Here is a 20,154-nt window from a genome sequence, read left to right as displayed (position 1 = left end):
GGAAGCATAATCCAGTCATCAGGGTGCTTGGTCTGGTTGCTTGCTTCAGTGTAGGCCCCCTCTGAAGGTGTAGCTCTTTCATCCTCTTCAAAACACACTGCTCTGCTTATGGTTATCCTGTTGGTGTCAGGATCCAGAATTCTGTAGGCTTTGGATTGTGCTGCGTAGCCTACAAAAATCCCTTTTGTGGCCCTAGGCCCTAACTTAGTCCTTTTTTCTTTTGGGATGTATGAGTAAGCCGTGCTTCCAAAGACACGCAGATGCGTCATGGACGGCTTATGACCATGCCAAAGTTCATAAGGTGTTGTTTCAATAGGTTTTGTGTTCATTCTGTTGTGTATGTATGTAGCAGTCATGATGCCTTCTCCCCAGAATTTCTGTGGGAGGTGTGCGTCAGCAAGCATGCATCTTACCATGTCCAGTAGAGTTCTGTTCATTCTTTCTGCGATTCCATTTTGGGGTGGGCAGTAAGGCACCGTAGTTTGATGCACGATTCCATGTTCTCTCAAGAACTGCTGTGTAGCACTGGACATGTATTCTCCTCCATTGTCTGTGCGCAGGATCTTTGGCTTCGAGCCAAATTTGTTGCTTGCCATCGCCACATATTGTTTTAATTTCTCCAGCATCTCTGATTTTTCCTTCAGTAAATAAACACACGTGTATCGTGAGAAATCATCTGTTATAGTTAGAAAATATTTATGATTACCTATGGTTGCTGGTAGTGGTCCAGATATGTCACTGTGGATCAGATCCAAGGGTCCTTTCGTCTTCCTTTCATTATGCTTTGGGAATGGCTTGTTTACTGCTTTGAACTCGAGACAAGAAACACAGTTAGTTACAGTGTCACATGGTACAAAATCAATGCCATTAGCTAATCCCTGTTCCTTCATGTTTTGAATTGATTCAAAACTTCTGTGTCCTAGTCTTCTGTGCCATAATTGTAAGCAGTTTCCATGCTGACACAACTTGGCTAGGTTCATTACATTAGGCTGGTATGCCTCAGGTCTGGACTGGGCTGGTCTTTCTCTGTCTGTAAATTGCTCTTCCACATGATAAAGACCTTGAAATTCTGAGCCCACAAGGCAAACTTTTCCATTCTGGGTAACAACACATTGTCCATTTTTAATATACAATTCACAGCCTTGTTGCTCTAGCTTGGATATTGAAATCAAGGAGCTTGAGAATTCAGGGATATACAAAACATCTCTCAGAAAAAATGGTTTAACAGATCCATCCAGCAATTTGCAATATAAAATTCCTTCGCCCTTTTTCTTTGCTTTAATTGTAGTATTATTGCCCAAATAAACAGTCTCTTCATGAATATCAAACAGTTCAGTATAGAAACTTAGATTTTTAGAAATATGGACAGATGACCCAGAATCTAAAATCAGCTTTTCATTATTTTTCATTAAATTAACACTATAGTTCTTGTTGAAATGTCTGTCTGTATACTTGGAATCTCTATTTTCATTCTCCTTTGTTTGACTGATATTCCCAGACCTCCTGGTCTGATTCTTGGGACAATGCGCCACCCGGTGGCCAAATTCGTTACATAGGAAACACCTGAAGGCTTTGTTTCCAGCTGACCTCATTTCAGCACTGGCGGTCATGTGACCTCTCTCTCTGGGCTGAGTTTCTCTGGTGAAATCGGCTCTCTTTGTATGCAAATGTGAGGTGCCCATGCGGTTCCCTCTTGCAGCATTTCCTCCAGCATTCCCTCCCCATCTCGGGTTACGTCTGGAATGATCAATTGTTGCTTTAAGAGCAAAGTTGCTAGCCAGTTCACTTTCATAGCGTGAGTTTAAAAGGTTTCTTCGGTTAGCCTCCGAAGACAATGTTTCTACAGCCTTTTCAAAGTTTAGATTGGTGTGGGTTTCCAATTGCCCAATTATAGTGCTATAGGAAGCAGGCAAGCTCAAGAACAGAGTCTCCAGCTTTTGACTCTCTGTAAATTCCTCTCCTGCTTGTCTAAATTGGAAAAAGAAATCTTCCAAAGTCCCAATAAAAGTAGAGAAACAGTCCCCATCTTTATATTGGAGATCTTGCAATTTTCGGCGTAAATTAAACGTGTATGCCCATCCTTTCCTCATATGCATAGAATCTAGCTTGTTTAGCATCTCCTTTGAGGTTCCAAGATCACAAATAGCATAAAGGAAAGTTTTACTCACGGAAGCTGCAATCATCGCTTGTGATTTTCGGTCCTTAATTAGCCAGAGTTCCTTCTCCTTTTTTTCAGCATCCGAGGTTCCATCTGGCGGGGGGTCTTCCTCAGTAACTTGGTGGAGTCCCTCTGCTTTCAGTGCAATCCTCAGTCGAGTCTTCCATTCCAAGTAATTATCCGCTTCCAGGATGGTAAGCCTGAGTTTTCCCTCCAGGTATGCAGCCATGCTCACCGGCTCCAAAAGGCAGTTGCTGTAGATTAGCAATTCAAAGTGTCCACGCTAGATCTCAATGGATCTCCTGGAACAAACCTAACTCTCTAGTTGCAGCACACGCAGCTCAAAATACTGCTCCCATAACTTGCTGGAGCCCATAACCTGTTGGAAATTCTCTGTGGTGAGAGAATCCCTTTTTCAATATAGCAGAGTGCACAGAGGCACAAACACAGCGGATTTAGTTATGCATGCATGTGTGCTAAGAGTAAAGTAACTTGGAGCCAATTGCTTGTTTCAAATCAATATAAAAGGTATTTATTAAGGAACTCCATTCTAGATAGGAAAGTGAGGATTTAGGATCTCTAATCTATCTATCTAAATGGATGCAGATGGATTCACCATCTTCTCTGCACATATGGTGCAGGGCAAGAGACTTGCCATGTTGCAAGGTCAACAGCCAGGTAGGAAGAGAGAGAAGGAGGAAGGAAGTTGAATCCCCTAAGATTAGCAATCTACATTTCAAAGGGATAGCATCAGAGCAGCAGGAAGTGATGACCAAATGTCTTTGACCTTCTAGCCCTCTGACTTACTAGTCTGTCCTCCACTGTCTGAGGCAAAGAGACAGCGCAAAGTCCTTTCCTTCCAACAAGAGTCACATGAGGGTTGGAGGACAGATGATGGGAAAGAATATATAGGAACTGATAAAATAAAACAGCAAGGGTTTTTCTCTCTTCTAGAGGGAAAGAGGACATTTGCAAGCCTTGCTAGTGGAGAGAGATTTGTACCATTTAGGATCATGCCAAAACAGGAGGAAACACATTCCATGCTATGGACACCACCTCTTGAGAGAGACATCCCGCCAGCATAGGGGAGAGGAAGGAGGTCAGTAGGCAATGGGCCCTCGAGACCCAAACTAGCAAGGCATGATTAACTGTGTCAAAACTGATGAGGAAACAGCATCCTCTCTGTTCAGATTCAGCAAAATTGTTCCACGCAGAATGGGTGTTGGAAGAATCAACATCCATATTACCTAACACTATCCCTAGCACATCGTAGGAGCTGAGAACAGGAGACAACATATGCCTGTCTCAACACAACTGTAGAGATTCTAAGGCTTCTTGTCATTAAGCACCACACAGGCTAAACTCTGCAACCCCATATTAAGAGAAGTAGCAAAGACAAATGAGTGCCTGGTCTAATTCAGCTAGGTTGCAAGCCATGAGTAAGGAATTTCTCTTTCAACTCGTCATAAGACACAGGGGCTTGGTTGTTTGCCAGTGCCACTCTCTCCTTTTCCATCCACAGGTATGATTATCAGTTTTAGTGCAAAAAGAACCCCAAAAATATAGAAATGTCAGACATTCCTAAAGAATTCATGTATTTTCTGTGACATAAGCTTCAGAGCAAAACTCCAAAAGACAAGTGAGGGAAGACAGACTGATCAGGCATACTCATACAGCAAACCTTCCAAAATTGTAACTTCTTATTTTTGAAGTTAACCTACTTTTTTTTTAAGCTGATCTAGGATTAACTGTCAAGCATGTGTGTGTGTGCATGTGAGAAAAATAATACCATGCTTTAAGGCATCTTGTACTGTGCTTGGTTATTCTCATACATTTTTGAAAGTGTGATTTACCTAGCTCTTCAGTGTGCTTTGTTGTTTAAGGATTATAAGGTGGAACTACAGTATATATTACATGCAGTTCTGTGACTGATGGATGGATGGATCTATCTATCTATGCTACTGAGGTTGCAGTTTGTAGTAGAAGACCAGCACCAGGAGAAAGAGGAGCTTCTTAATTCCCCTTTCCCACCGGAACATAGACCCCCAAACTTGGACAATATGTGAGTACTTGTGTCTTTTCATGATGAAAGCCACTGGTGGGGGCGGGGGGAGTTTTTCGGCAAAAGAAAAAAGGCAAGCAGGGAAAGAGGTGAAGAAGCCCATTTTCTTATCTGCACTGGTCTTCTACTTCTGACTACAGTTACAGCAAGGCTGTTCTGAAAAGAGTATCCCAAAATTATCTCAGGACTACAAATTCTGCCTGAAGTCTATTGGGTTACTCTCACTTGTACAGGTTTCGACTCCTGGCGCCCACAGAACCCTGTGGTTTTCTTTTGGTAGAATACAGGAGTGGTTTACCACTGCCTCCTCACGCATAGTATGAGATGATGTCTTTCAGTGTCTTGCTACATCGCTGCTGCCTGATATAGGTCCCATAGTCTGGGAAACATACCAGTGGGAATTTGAACTGGCAGCCTCTGGCTTGATAATCAACTCATTTCTCCGCTGCACTACAGATGCTATATTGGAGATAGTCAAGTGGGTGATTTGCTTTTACAATGGGTTGTATGTTCAAAAATGTTGTATAGCAGTGGCTCATTCTAAAGATTTAATTTGAATTAATCTTCAGTGTTATGGCTCACAGGACAAATTCCATGTCTCTGGAAATATTTAATTATCAAAAGCTTTGAGCTCCAGTATCTGTTGTTCTTCAATCTTACTGGCAAGGAGATTTTAAACACTTTTTAAGTCTTGGAAAGTACTTTGACATTCTCAGAGTAAATCAAACTTGTTTTGTGGGATGGAGTTATACCAGACTGTAAACAGGATCACAAAGAGTTTTAGTAGCACATCTGTGGCAGACTGGCATCCCTTCACATGTCTGCACAGCTTCCATTCTTAGTTGCTTAGATATCTCCTGGAATGGTCACTGGATGTCGCTTTGTACAAGCCTAGTTTACACTGCTCAAGCATTTACAAATCTGATTATTTGTTGGTTATTATTACTTCAGAAAGCTTTGCATTTGTATACATAAGAAGTTTGCTCTTTGCCATATTACTAAGTTTACGCATACTGGGAATTTTAAATATGTTCTTAGACCGGATTAACATCTTTTACAGTAGCACTTCCGTTGAACATTTGCTTAACTATTTCCAGTTGATTTGTTTTTATTTGGTTTTGACCTAACCATTTTAAGATGTGCTCTTAGATGCTTCGCAGCACATTCCTCAGTAGTAACTAGTTAGTACAACAACAACAAATCTTTATTATGGTCTTAGACCAGTATAAGTACATGCATAGAATTTTATGTGGGGTGTGGATAAAATACATTAGTACTAGCAAAAAATGATATGCAGGGTATGTCACTACACAGGACAAGGTATAAAACTATAAGAACGTAAACAACTATAGGGCTGATAAAAAATTGTATTATCTATCTATAAACGATAAAGGCTGTTGTGCTGTATAAACAGTAGCACTAGAAACTCAAAAATTAAAAAAACTTTTAAGATAAAATATGTAAGTGAGGTGGGGATAAAATGCATAGAAACTCTTACAAATGCAGGAGTGTAAAACGTTCGTGTAGCAGTGTAGTTGAGTGCAGAAGTCATCCTGGTTAGGACCCGCTGGCTGTGAGGACCTGGTGGATTTTGCACACTGCCACACAGAATATGGCAATGTTATATGGGTTGGAGATGGAGTTCCAGTTCATTATCAAAGAGCAGCAGAGGTGCGTAGAATTAGGTTGGATGTCCTGGGAACTTGAGTAGTAGTGGCAGAATGAGATTGGCGGGAATGTCTCTATAAAATGGGCAGAAGAGGACGAGTGCTGTATAGTTTCGATGTGTCCAGTATCTCAGGGGCATAGCCGCTCCGCAGGTGAGGTCTTTCTGTATCTGCCTTCTAATACGGCTGAAGGAAGGAAATAGCACTGAGCAAGAGCAAATGCCCTCCTGTGGCTTGGAACTTCCAGCTGTGTTAGGTATGCGGTTGCAGAGGCAGAGTATCTGAGGCTTTTGGAGATGAGGAAGTTTGGGGCCCTGCCTATATTGGCTTGGCATTCTATGTCTGTAATCCTCAGTTTTAAAGATATTTTTGCCTGGTCACAGCTAGGGATGTGCACGGTACTGGCAACTGCCAGTTCAAAAGTGGTGGACGACAACTTTAAGGACCTGGGAGGGTGCTCTTCCCACCCCCGCCACATTTCTCCTGCCAGCACTGTGCTTTAAAATGGTCCAGCGGGGCGGCAGTGTACCTCCTTGCTGCCCCGGTGCATGGTGGACCACAAGTGCCTGGTGCACATGCGAACACTTGAGCGCAACTTACGCACACACACCAGGAACTTCTGGGCATTTGCAGTCCACTACGCACTGGGGTGGCAAGGAGGTATGTTGCTGCCCCACAGGACCATTTTAAAGCACAGCGCTGGCAGGGGGAACACGGCGGTGCAGGGAAGAAAGCAACCACCCTAGAACTTAAAGCTGCTACCCCCCCCCCCCGCGTGAACTGGCCAAACCACCAGACTTTTGAACTGGTTTGGAGGTCTGTAAAAGGGCCTCCGAACCAGTTCGTGCACATCCTTAGTCATAGCCCATAGCAAGTAGAAAAGGCGGGGAGAGAACCAGGGCTGACATTTTAGTCAGGAGTGTCTGTTTCCAAGTAGAATGAAAACTGTTCTGTGGGGTGGGGTGGGGTGGGGTGGGGGGCAAACCCCATGGGTTGAAGGATAGTTTGAGCCAGTAGTTGATGATGGCCATCTACGCTCTGGCCTCCACCTTCATCTCTGGGTTGTAAACCGCCCAGAGATGTAAGTTTTGGGAGGTATATACAAAAAAGTTAAATAAATAAATAAAGCCATGCCCGTCTCCAGGTGCAGGGTAGTGATGGACGTGAGACTTGGAGAGCCACTCTTAGAAATTTGGACTGCACCAGCTCCAGTGAGACAATGTTGGAGAAGGGGCCCAATTGAGCACCAGAGAGAAGTTGTGCCAGTAGCTTGATTTCAAACAGTTTGAGGGCTGCAGGGGTATAATGGACTCCTCTGGTCTGAAGGAACTTAAGAACGGTGGAGGTGCTTGCCTGTGTGTTGTGGGCACTATGAGCCTGTCTGAAGCCAGTGGCATTCAGGACCACTCCCAGGTATTTAAAGCAGAGGACCTGTTTGATCTTGTGCCTGTCGATACACTAAAGATGGGTCTAACTATTTAGTAAAATAAACAAGTACTGGCCCCAAGACATTTCTCTCCCACTGCAAATTAATTCCCCCAACTTCAGTTTTTTAAGCAAATCGAATAATGAACTAGACAACAGGCAATTTGTTTGCCTTTCATAGCATACAAAATTTGCTGCCTGAGGTGGCCACCTCACTTTGCCTAATGGTAGGCAAGTCCTGATATAATCATTGGAATTTTGCTGAAGAAAAATTGTAATGGGAGAAACCAACCTTGAATAGGCTGAGGATCTTGTCATCTTGGAGACAGAGCATGCAGAGCAAGTTCGTTCCAAATTCAACACCATCCTACAATTCACCTACATTGTTAAATCTGTAACTAAAACATGTAAGCACCTCATGAGACCCTGTTTATCCAGATTGCTCCTAAGATCTTAGTCTTTCATTGTCCTAACCATTTACAAGTACATATACCCATTCTACATCCTTCAATTCTTTCTGATCCATTCCCTACACTTTACTTGCCTAAATGGACTCAGGTGCATATAAAACATAATGCAATACAGTATTAACAAGAAAGCTAAGCTTGCACCACACAGTAGAGTTCCCAAACTCCTTTACGGGGATACAGGTGAAGTACACACAGGGAAATATTATCCCAGAATTTTCATTTGAATTGGTTTGAAACTGAAAGATTTCAAACTATTTCTGAATTTTAGTTCAGGCTTGTAAAGTAGCTACTTGCCTCATTACTGAACTGAACTAAAGTGGCTCCTAAATAAGAATTGCCTCTAGGGATGTTAAGTTGTTTTTTTAAGTGGAAAATTTTATTTTATACTAATATCGCTATGTATGGGTAGATCAGCACATAGAATTTATTGCAAGGTAATAACTTTTGGGAATTCATTTTCAAGAACAGGTTTTTTAATAATAATGATAATAATAATCCCTGCTACAAAGGCATGACAGGGTAGCAGGGATGATACACTGGAACATCTGCAAAAAATACAAGCTACCTGTAGCCAAAAATTGGTGGGACCATAAAATTGAAAAAGTTGAAGAAAATGAAGAAGTAAAAATATTATGGGACTTCCGACTACAAACAGACAAACATCTGCCACACAATACACCAGATAACACTGTAGTCGAGAAGAAAGAAAAACAAGTTAAAATAATTGACATAGCAATACAGGGGATAGTGGAATAGGAGAAAAAGAAATAGAAAAAATCACAAAATACAAAGATCTACAAATTGAAATTGAAAGGCTGTGGCAGAAGAAGACCCAAATAATCCCAGTGGTAATTTGCGCCCTGGGTGCAGTTCCCAAAGACCTTGAAGAGCACCTCAACACCATAGGGGCCACAGAAATCACCATCAGCCAATTACAAAAAGCAACTTTACTGGGAACAACCTATATTCTGTGACGATATCTATAACAACAGCAACAACACTGACCATAAAATTCAGCCATCCCAGGTCCTTGGGAAGGACTCGATGTCTGGATAAAACAAACCAGTCAATAACACCAGTCTGACTGCGTAAACAAGAAATAATAATAATAATACTTTAAACAACTGAAAAGCAAATTGGATCTATACTGAACATGAAATAAAGCAAGCTGGCCACTGCTGAGATGCTTGGGCGAAAGCACTGCTGCTGTAAAACACCTATGAATTTCAGTGTCTCCTGTGTGCAAGCTCCATAATCTGCTATCATTCTCACAACAATCTAGAAAAACACACTGATGCCAACACACATTTTACTGCTTATTTTTAACTTCAAAATTCTAAATGACATAGAACCAAGTCTATAATCCACTTAGCCCAAGATTAACTTTCAATAACTCATCTGGAGTAAGTAAGAGGTGGGTTGCAACCCAAGAATGAACAGCTACACCATTAATAATGTAATAAATAATAATTAATGCCAAGATATCATTTTGGTTAGAAATATTACTTACAAATAATTATTATTTCAACTTAAATCCAGTTTCTTAAACCCTTGCAGTTCTTAAGTTCCTCTACCTGACTGAATCAAACCACTGGGCATTCAATTTGTGTCTTTATTTTATTTATTAGTACATTTATATACTGCCCCATACAAACAAGTCCCTGGGCAGTTAGGTGGACATACCGTGCATCTTACGAAGATCAGATGTCCTTCCTTCAGATCTTTTCCTTGGAATATGTATACAGTTAAACTATATTACAAACAAACTGTATCACAGTGGGTGGGTTTAACAAAGTAGAGAAATTCAAGATGATCATAACAATAAGACACATAAGCAGCAGAAAAGGTCTCAGATCTAGAATGTGTCACTATGTGTCATTAATGTGGGATAAAACTATTTTTAAACATACATCTAAACAAATGCCGGTTTAACATTCAACTTACAGATGCCGGAAACGCAAAATCCTATTTAAGTACAGCACTAGTGTAATCAGAGGTCTCAATCGTGTTCTAAAAGTGCGGGGCAAGAACCACTAATCTTGAAATCGCAATTGAAAATTTCATTCTTTTTAGACGTTGCCACATTGAATATTATGCACACTCACTCAAGCATGGAACACAGTTCCCAGATTATATTTTTTTGTGGCATATACACTTTTGAAGGCCTATACACATGTATTATGAGGATACATGTGTATACTTTGTAATTTTGAACTACCATGCCAACCGATTTTTTACTGCTATTATTCAAATACAGCCAGAAGGCGGATGAGGAGTTTGGGATACAAAAGTTACTTTACTACACACATTTTCACATGACAAAAGTATGGAGTATATCCATTTCCTCTTACAAGTACGGAGCTATTTAAAACAAAACAAAAAAGAAACATGGAAATCCATCCTTTTTCTCACTTTGAATGCAACTAAATACTTGATCCTTTCTTTGGAAAATTTATATAATGTTAATCTTGATGCCTTTAAAAAAAGATAAACATAGCTCAGACAATTACATCACTTCCAAGAAATATGTGACTGAAAAATGAAGAAGTATTCTGCTCAACAAAAATGTGCAGAGGGAAAGCATGTTTCCCTCTGCAATAGCTCCCATGCATGTTTCTACTTTGTTCTAGAAAAGTTAGCAGAGATGAAATCGATCATCAGCCTGTTTCAATCCAGGTTTTAGTCTCAAACTACTGTTGAACCATAAGGATCTGGACTTACTATTCGACTTGCATAGCCTGTCTTAGCTGCTATTGCTGCCAAATCAGTAACTTCCCTGAAAAGCAGTTTGTCTGCTATTACCAATCTTTATCATATGCAGCCCAGGGGAATACCAGGCATGTTCTAGGGTACACACCCATGTAGGCCCAGCAGGCCTGCCTAGCATCCCACATGAACTGAGACCACATCCCAGAATCCTTTACAATGCACCGGGTCCCATGGCAGATATGCTGAGGTTCCCCAGCAGACAACTCAATACAGAAAGGGTTCTCTGGAGATAACTCTGAAAACTACAACTATTTTTTTAAAAAATCATTTTTTTAAATTCAAAAACAGTTTAAACGTATTTTAAAGGCTACAAGCAATAAGAGCACCACATTTAGGCTATTAATTGGTAAGTTTCTTGTAATCACATTTCCAGGAGTTGTATCATGTAAAACTGCCCGATTCTAGCACCGATGATACTACTGTAAACAGATAATTTATACGCACCCATTTCATAAAGTTTAAGATAATTTCCCAAATGATAAGCAACTTCCCTACAGCATTTAATCATGAGAAATCTTCACTAAATAGCTGTAGAACTGGCATTTTGAAATATATAATCTCAATCTTCCAACAGTTTAAGAGGACAGTCAATCAATCTTTATTAATATGGTCAGAGACCAGCAGAGGACAGTTAGTCAACTAACAGCCTGCCCACAACTACCCTAGAAAGAAGCATCTGTATTTAACTTGTTTACAACTGCAAACCAAAGCACTACTATGTGCAAGTTGCACTGAAATCGATTTTTAGAAGAGAGTCATTTCAGTTCCACAAAAAGCCAGTTAAATCAATTTAGTTTCCATACCAATAAAGCCTTGGGCCTGATCCAGCAGGGCTGTTCTGATGTTCTAAGCATATTGTGGTGCCTGGATTAACATATTGATTTCAGCATAAATGTCCATGGACTAGAACTCACTTAATAGTTTAGCTACAAGTGGTTCAATTCAACTGGGCAGTGTAGATCTCACTGCTCATCTGAGATCTTAAGGCTGCATCCTTTGCACATCTACAGGGGGATTTATTCTGGAGTAAACACACAAAGGTAAGTACACCTGCTTGGATACAACTTCCACAGACACTGTTTTGATTTGTTTTCAAGAAGGCAAAGGACCCACCTTTATTAGCACAAACATTTTGAAAAGAATTAAACTGCGCTTTTTCAATCTGCATTTTCTTTTGAAATCGACGTATTATACAAATGTATCGAGTTATGCAAATATTAGGGGGCATCAGAGCTATATTTTCTTCTCCCTTAGGACTATAAAACCTGACAAGAACCTGCAAGTGTAATTAAATACTGTTTAGAAAGTTGGTGTCGCTAAGCATCAACACTGACTTGACAGCACTTAATCAATCAATCAGAAAGAGAAAATGGATGCAATAAAGTAAAAAAAAAAAGATTTAAATTTAAATAGAGAGTAAAGTATAAGCAAACCATAGTGGCAGCCAATTATACATTTTTAAAATGTGTGGCCGCATCAGGTATGTGTTCTTCAGCTTAGACGCCCTCTCCTAAACTCAGATGCCTGCTAAACTACTGATTAATAGTTATTCAACAGAGACCAAAAGGCACTCATGCTCAGAGGCAATCTCTCTATATACATTCCCAGACTAGCATTAAAAATAGATTGCAAGCTTTAGCCCCATTAACATTAGGGCTTTTAGAGTCCATGGTGCATTAATTTAACTAGAAAGTCCACTAAAATAAATATTTTTACCATCTGACCCTATCCATGTTTACTCAGAAGGCAGTCTCCTTGCTTTAAAATAGGACTTGGAAACAAGTCCTGTCCCATTAACTTCCAAGTCCCATTTAACAACCATTCTTAGATTTCAGGGGGAGGCAAGTTTTCTAGAGCTGAACTACTTAAGCCGTGCTACTAGCCAGATAGAGATTTGAGATGGGCCCTGCACCTTTAAAGGGCTGCATTTTCACCACCACTAGCACCTTTTCCCAGTTCCATAGCGTTGCGTTATAAAAGCAATACTTCCAGTCTGATCCTGTGAAAATTTACCAGTTCCCCAGAACTTACGGTCAAGTAAATGTGAATCACTTGCCGACTGTCTCCATTCTGGAAGCTCTTAAAAAGGTACGGGAATGCTCAACTGTGTGCGGACTTGCAAGAAAACTCCCCACCACAGAACTACGCCACCTGCGTCCTGAGATACAGAAACTTGATTTTTTTCTTCTTCCTTTCATCCGAGACACCCGTCCCAAAAGGTGGGGACAAAAAGCCCCACTTGGGGAGAACGAACAATTTTATTTGCGATCAACAAAATCTTCTCAGGGCAATAACGAAAGCGAGGAAGGATCCAGTGCTCAATGTCCCTTATCTCTACCCCCCCCCGGGGGGGGTAACCTATAAGGAATTCCTGCTTACACCCTACGATGGAAGCTCCCACCGATGATCTTTAGCGACTCTAAGAAGACTCACCGCAACTAAAGAAACAAGTCCCAGAATCACGACGCTCTCCTCCGCGTGCCCACAGGAGGCGACTGGGGCTAGCGCTGTTACTGCGGCTGCTTCCCTTGTAAGTGGCCGACAGGCTGAAATGAGCGTGAGTGACAAGCGGAGCCTCCCTGCGATCAACTCGCCTCTTCGCACGCGATGCTGTCCGGCTGCCACGCGTACTTCAGACCCTAGAGGGCGCGCAAGAGCCAATTTAGAAGACTGCTTGTCTTCCAAGGCTGCCGAGCTATATACGAAGAGATACGTTAAACAAAACAAAACAAAACAAAAAACTGTTGCAACTGTTTAGAGTGAGGCATTGCCCTTCCACGTTCGGATAATCTTATTTCTTTTGCCCTACTGTCGCCTCTAATCAAAACAGACTTCTTAAACGACCCCCCCCAAAAAAAAACCCTCTTTAATGATCAGAGGTCAACATGCAACGACTTCAAACTCCGAGGCGTGATCCCGTTTTTTAGACCGCGTTCAAATCTCTAGAGAGAAACAATCACCAGAGGTGGAAAGGTTGTCGTTCTACCGATTTCCTGGGAAGTAAATCCAATTTAAAGCAACTGAACGTCTGAGTAAAGCACATATAATCCTAGACTTCTTGCAAATGCACTTAGGCTCCAAAGGTATGGAAAATGAGGAAAAAGGCCTTAGAATATTCAGCTGAAGGATGGAAAAAAGGGACCTAGCTAGGGTCTGGGCCCACAGAAACCTCCCCCGCCCTTGATAATTAAACTCAATCATACTCCTGCAAGAATAATTACTTATGTTTTTAAAAGTACCTAATATAATACAACATGGCACCTAGGTAAGTGGAAGCAGCAGCCAGCTAGAATAAGGCTAGGAACATTCTCCCCTGCTCTGTGCAGGTGCCTCTATTGCTGCACTTCCTTTCTGGGAGAGGTCATGGAGGAGGGAGGGGGGTTGATAAGATTCAGCGCTCTCACCCCCAAATGGGGGCAGGGGCGTATCTAGGGGAGAGGGGGCCTGTGTTCGCCTCTCTCTCCAGTGTCCCCCTGGAGTGAGGGAGATAATGAAGAAAATAGGGCAAGATGGAGTGGGGTGTGGTAGGGATGTGCACGAACCCTTTTACGGGCCTTCGAACAGGTTCGAACAAGGGGGAAGCTTCGAAGTCTGAAGCCAGGGGGTCACTTTAAGGGTGGGGAAGGTGCACTTACCCCTCCCCCCACTTCCCCCCCCCCGCCACCGCTCAGTGTTCATAAACGGCTTTGGGAAGTGTACCTCCCTGCTGCCCCTTCCCCCTCTTCGACCGAAAGTGGCTGGAAGTACTGAGCACACGTAGCATGCGTACACGTCAGACGGGCACATGCGACGCGTGCATGAGCACCCCGTACTTCCAGCCAAAGAGGGGGAAGAGGCAGCAGGGAGGTACACCGCCGGCCTGAATGCTTGTATGGACACTAAGCGCCAGCGGAGGGGGGAGTGAGGGAGGGGTCAGTGCACCCTCCCCTGCCCTTAAATTGACGCCCCCTCAAGTCACCCCTGCCTGGTTCCGTGCATATCCCTACTGAGGGGCCCTCAGAAGCTAGGGGCCCCAGGTTATTTTAATCCGCTCAGTTATATTATATACCCCTGAATGCGGGCCTATGCCTGATAGGCCACCCCCCAATGACCCTGGGAACACCGGCAGAAAATTTAAACCCAGAGATAGAGCCTTGTAGTTGCATAGTGTCGCAGAATTTGCTCCACTTCCGTTGCATGTGGTATCGTTTACAGTGTCAGTAATATTATTTCCAGGACCTGTCTACCTGTCTGTCTGTCTTCCTTCCTTTCACACCCAAATAATTTACTAGTTACATTAGACCAGCTAAGGAAAGTTGTGGGCAGCACAAAGACACTATTCCCACAAAGACACTATTCAGCATTCAAGTCAATCTTATCAAGGGTTGCCATTTCCACGCACAGCCTCGCCCCACAGAGTTTGTATGCCTTTAACAGCTAAATGACATATATAGATTCAAAACATTTATAGCAATGTTTTGGAGCATACATATATCGGGGACCAATATATCACCTTTTGAACTTCTGCTTTTTGTACATATGTAGAAAATAGGAAGCCCTGCTAGAAGAAAAGTTTGTAGCTCTCTATCCAATTATGCTTCCATTTCTATTATTGGAACTCAAACACTTTACACAAGGATCCTCCATTTCCTCAAATATCATATTTGTCTTCCTCATCAGGCTCCACCTTGCTATTTCAAAACATCACAGGCATAATGTACAGCACTATATACCCTCCCATGTTATTCTACAACACCAAAAACAAATGAACTGTTGTACTTCCTCTTTAAGAGGAAACACCTGTTAAAATGGCGATTCTATCAGGGGGAGAGCAACTAGTCCTATCCATCCCCAGCACAGCATTCCTCCAGTGGCTGTTGTTGGTGTCTACCTCATGTTTCTTTTTAGACTGTGCACCCTTTGGGGACAGGCAACCATCTTATTTATGTATTATTTATTTTTTCTATGTAAACTGCTTTGAGAACTTTGGTTGAAGAGTGGTTATATTCATAGAAGTAGGAGAAGTAAACCCAGAAAGCTTCCAGATAAGGTTGAGTGAGAGAACTGGGGGAACACATTTCAGTTTTTAACAGAAGCGTGTATGAAGACTTGGCCCGTGACTGGCATATTGCTTTAAAAAAGTAAAGCCAAATGAGGATCTCAACCATCCTGCTTTGCCTTCCTAAGCATATGCTCGACAGTCGGAACCATATGCTCCCCCTCACTTGATTGATGCTAATTGGGGCTTGAATGAGTCAGGATGATGCCCCACTCCTTAGCAAAATGTTTCATCACTCTACTTGCAAAAGTCACATGATCTGAAATAATCCCCTATACCATGATGGGCAAATATGGCTTTGATCTGTGCCACAACTGTAGAGGCTGATTTATCAAGGAGATGGACAACTTCAGGATATTCAGAGTAGTATTTATTTTTATTATTTATTTATTTATTTATTAGATTTATATACCGCCCTTCCAAAATGGCTCAGGGTGGTTCACAGCATGATAAAAACAAAACAAATAGTAATCTGCTATTAGAAGGTGGGAATGGCCCTTTAGCTCAAATATAACTGCTGCCACCTTTAACCAAGGAAGATCAGGAATCTTGTGAGGTATCATAGGCTCCCTATGATTATTGGGCTACAGTTCTTGATATTGTGGGAAATTCCTCATCCACTGTTCTATGTGGGTGTTAATATTTGGCCAGTACATGAGGGAGTGGGCTTTAGCTTTTGTTCGCCAAACCCCTTGATATGAAAGGTGCAATAATTCCAACATCTTATCTTGTGCACCTTGTGAAATAATAATCTCCGAGCCAATAACTAATAAGTCATTTTCAATCCTATTTTGATCTTTCTAGGGTCAATACACTCTGAGCTCGGGCTTAACTTGTTTCCACTTCCATGGCCAGCCATTGAAATGCTGAACCTTAAGACCTTGAAGAATTGGGTCAACATTTATACATTCTTGCAACTGATGGAGTTAATTGGTCACCAATAGGATCAGTTTCTTGAAGCCCACAAACAACCTTCTCATCTAGATCTACATCATCATCATCATCCAACGAGTTGGATGGAGCTGCTCTCGACAATGTGTCTGCTATAAATATATCCTTGCCCTTAGTATAAACAATACGTATTTTGAAGCTGCAACAGCATCCACTATAGTCTAGCTAGAGCTTGTCCAATGGGTTTAGCAAATATGTTTATGGTCCGACTGAACAAGAACTGGTGCACCAAAAACATATTGATGAAACTTTTTCATGGCAAAGACAATAGCCAAGAGATCCTTCTCAATTTGTGTATAATTCTTTTCAGCCATCGTCAGGAGCCTCGAGGCATACACAATGGGCTGGTTCTTCTGAAACAGACATGCACCTAAGTCATCTTTGGATGTATCTGCCTGAACATATAATTGTTCCTTAGGATAAAAAAATTGAAGCATGAGGGCCATTTCAGTCACTGACTTCAGGTTATCAAAGGCTTGTTGATGAACTGAGTCCCATTGCAAAATAACATCCTTTTGTAAAAGGGCTCTCAAGGGTGCAGTCAGAGCTGATTCATTAGGAATATACTGAGAAAGATATTGTATCATCCCCAAAAGTCTCTGAACACCCTTCTTAACTACTGGTGAAGGCATTTGTCTTATTGCTTGTACTCTGTCATCATCAGGCTGCACACCATCTTTTGATAAAACATGTCCCACGTACTTGACTTCATCAACCAAATACAGAACTTTCATTGAGTTAAACTTTATACCTCTTTGGCACGCTCTTGTCAAAACTTGTTTAAGAATTGCATCATGTTTTGCCTTTGTAGAAGCTGCTATTATCATGTCATCTGCTATAATGTGTACCAGTGTTTGTGCTAATTTTTTTTGTCTGTGTGCGGAATGAGTTTTGTTCTGGGCAGCAGTATCAAGGCAGTCTGTGTGCATGTGCATTTGGAATGGGGCCTTCCTGATTTAACCTGAGCAGGATCTAAAATTAACTGAGCTGACATTAAAAAAAACTTGTGAGCGCACGCACATGCGCACGCCTTAGCGGGAACACTGATGTCTACCCCTAATATATCAAAATACTCATAGTTTTTCTGCTGGAAAACTTCACTTGCTGATTTAATTCCAAAGGGTAGCCTACTAAAATGGTAATGACCCCATGGAATATTGAATGTACACAGTTCAGAAGATTTTTTAGTTAGTTATAAGTTTATTCGGTCATTGACCAGCAAAACACAGTTCAGAAGACTCTTTATCAAGCTGGACCAGACATCTTTTTCATCCAATTTTTTTTTAAACTCTTTCCCGCCAAATTCCTCTGCACATCTTCTAGAGTTGGGATAGAATGATGTTGCCTTTAATAGCCTTGTTCAAATCTCTAGGATCAAGACAAAGGTGAAGTGAGCCATCCTTTTTTTGACAAGGCTACTGACCCATAACCCTAACCCTCAAAGACCAAGTTGAAGACAGATCATCCTGGAGAAGCTATCTATGTGGTTGCTAAGAGTCGACACCAACTTGATGGCACTCAATCAATCACTGACCCATTCTGTTGGCTTTGTAACCTTAGAAATAATGCCCATCATATCCAGATGATCTAAAGTATCTTTACGTTTGGGCAGTATAGTATATGGAATCTTCCTACACCCATGAATCACTGGTGGTAGCTGAGGATTTACATAAATGGGAACTGACCATACCCCTCAAAAACATCAGAGTATGTCTTCAACAGGTCATCCTTAGTGACCACTTTAGGAGTAGCTTCATGCACTTTCCTTACAAGATCAAGTGCAATGAAGGCTTGCCTACCTAATAAAGGTGGTTCATTATCTCCGTGTAATGAGAACCAGCCTTGCAGCGTGCTGTAATTGTGCCCTTAGGCTTGATTCTGGCTCCCCCAAAGGCCACCAGGATCACATCCACTGGTACTCTCTGCACACTTGATGATAAAGAGGAGACTATGTTTTCAGGTATGGTATTTGTCTTGGCTCCAGTATCAAGTGTACATGGCACAGTCACACCTGCTATGTCAACAGCAGTGAACCATGGCTAATCCCCTGTAGTTTGGGGTGCTGCTACTATCACAACAAACAGGGAATTTAAACATTTTTCTGGAGGTAACCATGTACACCTCTTTGCAAAATGATTTTGCCCATCATTTATAGCACTTAGCTCCAAAAGCTAGACAAGCCCTAAGCTTATGAATGCCTCTACACCTGTTGCAAGAATAATTCAGCATTGAAAACCTGTCTCTTAAAGCTGTTTGCTTTACTGAAGGCTTCCTTGATTTCTACAGTAAAGGGGCATGGGCATTGGAATCTCAGTGGCCATTGCAAGGGCTTGTGCATGAGTAAGGGCTTGAGCTCTGCAAATATCTATTGCTTGAGAGCAGGGGCGGAGCCACCATTGGGCCAACGGGTTCAAAGAAGCCTGGCCGGTGGCCAATCAGGAGCCGCGAGAGCAGCTCTGACACACACACACCCCGCATCTGATGTCAGATGCAGGGCTGGTAGTTTAGCTCCCGAGCGGGGGCCGTGCTGCCCCTTCGGGGCCTAAACAAAGGCTGGCACTGCGAACGCAGTGCCAGCCTAACGAGCTCCTGAAGGGGTCACATGGCCCCTTCAGGAGCTAAGACTGGTGCTGCATTCGCAACGCAGCCCAGAAGCGGCTTTCCCCCGCAGGGCAGAGCTGCTCCTGGGCTGCGCTGTGAACACAGCACCAGGCTTCGTCTAACTGCCGAAGGGGCCGCGTGGCCCCTTCAGCAGTTAAACTGCTGCAGGCTGCAATGATCCCGAACGGAGCCTCAAGGCTCCGTTCGGGAGCCAGACCACGCCCCGTGTCTGACGTCAGACACGGGGGTGTGGCTATCCCCTGCGTCTGACTTCAGATACAGGGGGCGGGGCTATCGGGGCACCCGCCGAGGCCGCACACGGGCCGCCAGCAGGCTAGCTATGCCCCTGCTTGAGAGAGTGTAAGATCTGAACGCCCTAACAATTTTTCCAACAGTTTGCAATCAGGAATACCGAAAACAATTTTATCTCTTATCATGAGGTCTTCTGAGGCTCCAAACTCACAATCTTGTGCTTTACTTCTTAACTGGGTAACAAAACTATCAATTCTCTCTGCTTCAACATATTTGATCTGTCAGAATTGATAACGTTCAAACACTGGGTTTTTATTTGGCGCACAATAAGTTCTAAATGCTCTCAAGGCTTCTTGCAAGGTCTTCTGGCAGAATCTACATCAAATAGACTTTATTACAGTCTTTGAGCAGCCAAGCAAACAGAGAAACAGTTCAAGCAACTTACAACTACAACCTCTCTGTAGAATTACTTAGTATAATAAGTACTAAAAGTGAATACTATAATAATAAAACTATAAACTAAAATGTAATTATACTAAAAGCAGAATGACAATAATTATAAAGTTAGCATAGCAAAGAGAACTTGGATAACTAATGCAGCGATGGACCTCATAAAGTACTAGTTCTTATTAACAAGTACTAATTCTAAGTGAATTTTACTAGCTATAAAGCAAAACTTCACCACATTGTAGGACCTAAAGTCATTCTGGTTTGCTAAAATAAAATTCAGATAAAATGAGTTGGAATAGCCAGGATAAGGG

General features: G+C 42.1%; 1 protein-coding gene across 7 annotated transcripts in view; it reads right to left on the bottom strand.

Moving 5' to 3' along the window:
* Positions 1-20,154, bottom strand: part of AHRR (aryl hydrocarbon receptor repressor) — a 138,854-nt gene that overhangs the window by 116,413 nt on the left and 2,287 nt on the right. For 2 of the 7 annotated variants that reach the window (XM_053265308.1, XM_053265310.1), the window contains exon 1: positions 12,583-12,910. The exons of 1 other annotated variant lie outside the window; for it this stretch is intronic. Coding sequence is in view for 1 of the 6 variants with exons in the window: in XM_053265305.1 (XP_053121280.1) it covers positions 13,791-13,807 (17 nt within the window). In the remaining 5 variants the exon portion in view is untranslated. Of the gene's footprint in view, positions 1-12,582; positions 12,911-12,984; positions 13,355-13,790; positions 14,001-20,154 lie in introns of those variants that run through there. 4 more of the 7 variants (XM_053265306.1, XM_053265313.1, XM_053265305.1 and 1 more) reach the window with 4 other exon arrangements.

The sequence above is a fragment of the Hemicordylus capensis genome, chromosome 6 (genome assembly GCF_027244095.1).
Source record: "Hemicordylus capensis ecotype Gifberg chromosome 6, rHemCap1.1.pri, whole genome shotgun sequence".
Taxonomy (NCBI): Eukaryota; Metazoa; Chordata; class Lepidosauria; order Squamata; family Cordylidae; genus Hemicordylus; species Hemicordylus capensis.
This window is presented reverse-complemented; position numbering and strand designations above follow the sequence as displayed.